Raw genomic sequence first — 5,421 nt, forward strand, 5'->3', positions numbered from 1 at the left:
TCAACAACCCAAACACAAACCCCATTCGGCTCGGCTCACCCTCGCAGGTTGAATGGCCAAACCAAACAAACTCCAACACTCGAGCTCATCCATCCTGACAGACCAAGCGACTACCAGTCGACTCCCCTGACCATTCATGTAAGGTGGAATAATAGAACAGTAACAATGAGAGTCATCCAACCGGAAGGGATGAACGAAGATCCATGCTACCAAGGAATGCACGACAGAATGATCTATCAGACTGCCCCCCAAGGGATGACCCAACGGAATGTGCTGAGAACGAATGCAACAGTAGACCCAATAAGACGGGATGACCCGGTAGTATCCCCCTCTCCTATGGAACAAGTACTGGCCAAGAGACTAGCCGATGTCGAGGCAGTGATGAGACACATTCCAAGAATGCCGGTCCCAACCAAGAAGAGCAGACCCCATTGTTACGCTGATTCACCCTTTGTGGATGAGATCACTCTGGCCGACATGCCCTAGAAATTCACCATCCCCAACATGAAACCGTACGATGGTACCAACGACCTAGATGACCATATAGCCTCGTACAAGCAGCGGATGTTCAGAATCTCAATACCCCGACTACTTAGAGAAGCCTACATGTGCAAAAGTTTCAGTTCTAGTTTGTCCAGCCCGGCGCTCTAGTGGTACACAAAGCTCCCGAACGAATCCATGAATTCATTCACCCAACTTATTGACACCTTTGTGGAACAGTTCGCCAGTAGCAAGAAACTAGAGAAACTGTCGACCGATCTATACCGAATATACCAGAGAAGGGGAGAGCCATTGAGAGAATATGTTAGCAGATTCAATAGAGAAAAGATCTCTATCCCCTCATGTAACCCCGAGACTGCTGTGGACGCTTTCAAGAAAGGCCTCCTCCCGGACAGAGAACTATACAAAGAACTTACGAAGCTGGGTTGCACCACAATGGAAGACGCTCTGGCCCGGGCAGTTATCCAGATAAGATGGGAGGAAGATAAGATGAACCGAGCTGCTCATTTTAGATATGAATCAAGGCGGAGTGACAGGAAGCCAAAGCCTAGACCGGTAGAGCACCGCCACCAACCTCCAGCACGCAATATGGGCAGAGTCAGGAAACCTTATGATCACCAACCCGCGAGAAATGATAACAGGCAGTTCGGATCGAACCGACACAAAATACCAGAGTACAACCTCAACGTCGAACCAACCCAGGTCGTAACAATAATGAAAGGATTGGGATCCACCGTCAAGTGGCCTGGCAAGCTCAATCCCGAGGCAAGGAGAGACATAACCAAGTGGTGTGAATTCCACAGCGACCATGGGCACAACACTGCCGACTGTATTGCCTTGTTGCTTGAGGTTGCCACACTTCTAAAAAGGGGACATCTCCGTGATCTGCTTACTGACAAGGGGAAGAACACTATTAGCCAGAAAAGCTCCAAAGAACCGTCACCCCCTCCGCGAGAACACACGTCGAAAAGTTTCTGTTTGCTCATCTCCGGAGGATCAGAGATCAGTGGGGTAAGTTACTCATCGGCCAAGCGATATGCTAGAGCCAACCACCACCACGAAGTCCAGTCCATCCATCCGGTCTCGCAGTCACACTCTTATCAGGTAATTCAGTTTGAAGATGACGAACCGGTCACCTTGGCCGCTTCTCATCACGATGCTTTAGTCGTCTCCCTACAGATTGCCAACATCTTAGTGAAAAGGGTCTTCGTAGATGGAGGTTCGTTAGCAAACATCCTGTTCCTCGAAGCAGTAAAGGCAATGGGACTAGAAGAAGCAAACATCAACAGACGGCCGACACTGCTGGTTAGGTTCAGCTCGGAGCAGAAATACACTATCGGAGAGATCGTCCTTCCTATCTACGCCGGCGGAGTGAACAAACAGACCGTCTTCGTGGTGATCGACTGCCCATCTCCCTACAACGTCATTTTAGGCCAGCCTTGGATCCACGACATGCGGGCAGTCCCATCTACCTTCCACCAGGCGATCAGGTTTTCAACCAAGTGGGGGGGTACGAGAGATCAAAGGCGACCCCAAAAGCTTCCAGAGACTGATACAAGAATGCCTTCAAGAGCAAAGGAAACTCTTCATAGCAATTACAGTCTCATCCAACCCCTTGGACCGAGCCTGACCAACTAACTATTAAGGAGTTGGATGAGGTGCAGATACATCCGGACTACCCCGAGAGAAAGACACATATAGGTTCCCGCCTCGAACCCGAGACAAGAGAGAAGCTGATAGAATTTTTCAAACAAAACAAAGACTGCTTCGCTTGGTCCCACGCCGACATGACAGGAGTCAGTCTAGACGTAATGGTCCGCCAGCTCAAGGCAGATCCAGATCACCCACCAGTGAAGCAGATGAGGAGGAAATTCGCACCTGAGCGAAACTGGATTGTCAATGAAGAGATTGAAAAGCTCCTAAGCAATGGCATGATCAGAGAGGTCCACTACCCCGAATGGCTAGCAAACGTCGTGGTCGTAAAGAAAAAGAACGGGAAGTGTAGAGTCTGCATCGACTTCACTGACTTGAACAAAGCCTGCCCCAAGGATTCTTTCCCACTCCCACATATCGACATGATGGTAGATGTGACCATAGGGCACGAACTCCTTAGTTTCATGGACGCCTTCTCGGGATATAACCAGATCCTGATGCATCCGGACGACCAAGAGAAGACAACCTTCATCACAAAGAGGGGAACCTACTGCTACAAAGTAATGCCGTTCGGACCGAAGAACACCGGGGCCACCTACCAATGGCTAGTCAACAAGATGTTCTCCAACTACTTAGGAGAGACTATGGAGGTTTACATCGATGATATGCTCGTCAAGTCCCTGATTGTCGAACAACACCTTGACCACCTTAGCCAGGCATTCGCCGTCATTTGGAAGTACAATATGAAGCTGAATCCAGCCAAGTGCTCATTCGACATCTCATCAGGTAAATTCTTGGGCTATATGGTTACTCAGAGAGGGATAGAAGCGAACCCCGACCAGATCAGAGCGATCCTCAACATACCATCCCCGACTTGCATCAGAGATGTCTAGTGCCTTGCAGGACAAGTGGCCGCCCTGAGTCACTTCATCTCCAGATCAGCTGATAAGTGCCACCTATTCTTCCATGCCTTCAAGAAGTCCAAGAAGTTCGACTGGAACCCTTCCTGCGAAGAAGCCCTACTACAACTGAAGAGGTATCTGACCACACCCCCGCTTCTTTCCAAACCTATGGACGGGGAGAAGCTCTACTCTTATCTAGCGGTCTCAGAGACTGCCATCTCAGCAGTGCTAGTTTGGGAAGAAGAATCAAAGTAGTTACCGGTTTACTATGTGAGCAAGTCATTCCTCGACGCAGAAACTCGGTACAGTCAACTAAAGAAACTGGCCCTCGCCCTTATCCATGCATCCAGGAAGCTCAGGCCGTACTTTCAGTGCCACTCCATTGTTGTAATCACCTCCTTCCCACTCAAGCAGATACTGCACAAACCAAAACTATCAGGCCGACTCATGCAATGGATAGTAGAGCTCAGTGAGTTCGATATAGCCTACCAATCCCGTACCGCCGTCAAGTCCTAGGCACTAACAGACTTCATTGTCGACTTCACACCAAGTGCCACCACCCAGGCCGAAAGAGAGTTATTATGCATGAATGGCGCACCACCCTCAAAGTGGACTCTCCTAGTAGATGGATCGAGTAATGTCAATGGAAGCAGACTCGGAATAGTACTGATCGCACCAGAGGGAGACATCGTCCAGCGAGTAATCCGGTGTGGGTTCAAATGCATGAATAACGAGGCCGAATATGAAGCCCTTCTAGCTAGACTTTCCTTGGCCAGAGAAATTGGAGCCAAGAGACTGGAAGTGAAGTCCGATTCCCAACTCGTAGTCAATCAACTACAAGGCACGTATCAAGCACGCGATTCAAAGATGACATCCTATTTGAGCATGGCCAAAGAGCTGCAGGCCCAATTCGAAGAGTTCTCCATCATACAAATCCCCAGAGTTGAGAACTACCATGCCGATGCCCTTGCCAACCTTGGCTCGGCACTCCCATGTTCCTCCCAGTCATCCATTCCTCTCTTATTCATGCAGTGGCCAGCCAACTAGAAGGAACAACCACCGAACAAGTCTCCCGCAGAAGCCATGGGCGTTGAACAAGCCGATTGCTGGATGACTCCGATAGTAAGATACTTGGAAAACGATGAACTCCCGACTGACAAGAACGAAACACATCGACTGAAAGCAAGAGCTGGATGATTCATCATACATAAGGGCCAACTCCTCAGAAAGTCATTCTTGGGCCCTTATCTCAAATGCGTAAGTCCAGAAGAAGCCCAAACTGTTATATCCGAACTCCATGAAGGCGAATGCGGCAACCACGCAGGGGGCCGCAGTCTTGCACACCGGGTGATCACCGCTAGATATTAATGGCTGACCATACACACCGATTCGACCGCTTACGTGAAGAAGAGCGACAGTTGTCAGAGATTTGCCTATGTCTCACACCTCCCACCAGAGCGACTCCATTCTCACACCGTGGCCATTCATGAAGTGGGGAATGGACATCGTGGGAAAGCTACCTACTGCACCGGGGCAATGAGTCTTCATGTTGGCTGTGACAGACTACTTCACCAAGTGGATCGAAGCCGAAGCCTTCGCTCAAGTCAGAGACCGAGAGGTAAAAGCTTTCATCTGGAAGAATGTGATCTGCAGGTTCGGAATACCAAAGGAGATTGTCACCGATAATGGGTCCCAGTTCATTAGTTCAGGCTTTAGGGATTTCTGTGACATGTAGGGAATAAAATTGAGCTTCTCAACACCCCGCAACCCCCACTCTAACGGCCAGGCCGAGTCATCAAACAAGACAATCATGCAGACATTGAAGAAGCGATTACAAAAAGCTAAGGGCGTATGGGCGGACGAGCTACCTGGAGTCATCTGGTCATACCGAACCACGGCTCGATCATCAACTGGTGAAACCCCTTTCTCCCTGACATACGGTTCCGAAGCAGTCATTCCGGCCGAAGTATTAGTCCCGTCCACCAGGCTCCAATGGGCGGACGAGAAATCAAATAGCCAAAACTTTTGCCAGAACCTAGACACTGTGGACGAGCTACGGGAACAGGCGAGCATCCACAACGCAGTCTACCAACAACAGGCCGCCCGACATTATAACCGCAACGTGAGGATCCGCACTTTCAAGATAGGCGACTGGGTCCTTTGTAAGGTCTTCCAAAACACAAAGGAGATTAACTCTGGCAAACTCGGACCCACCTGGGAAGGCCACTACAAGATAATCAAAGAAGCAAGGAAGGGCGCCTACAAACTCCAGACCCCCGAGGGCAAAGACATCAACAACAGTTGGAATGTCGTTCACCTCAAACGTTACTACTCATAGGTGAACCTTGTCCTTTTTGGGAATTTT

General features: G+C 49.6%; 1 protein-coding gene across 1 annotated transcript; it reads left to right on the plus strand.

The window, feature by feature from the left end:
* Positions 1 to 936: 936 nt before the first annotated feature.
* On the plus strand, positions 937 to 2,139 carry LOC116109892. The gene has a single exon (XM_031396124.1). The coding sequence runs from the start codon at positions 937 to 939 to the stop codon at positions 2,137 to 2,139; it is 1,203 nt and encodes a 400-aa protein (XP_031251984.1).
* Positions 2,140 to 5,421: the final 3,282 nt, after the last annotated feature.

The sequence above is a fragment of the Pistacia vera genome, unplaced genomic scaffold (assembly GCF_008641045.1).
Source record: "Pistacia vera cultivar Batoury unplaced genomic scaffold, PisVer_v2 Contig590, whole genome shotgun sequence".
Lineage (NCBI taxonomy): Eukaryota > Viridiplantae > Streptophyta > Magnoliopsida > Sapindales > Anacardiaceae > Pistacia > Pistacia vera.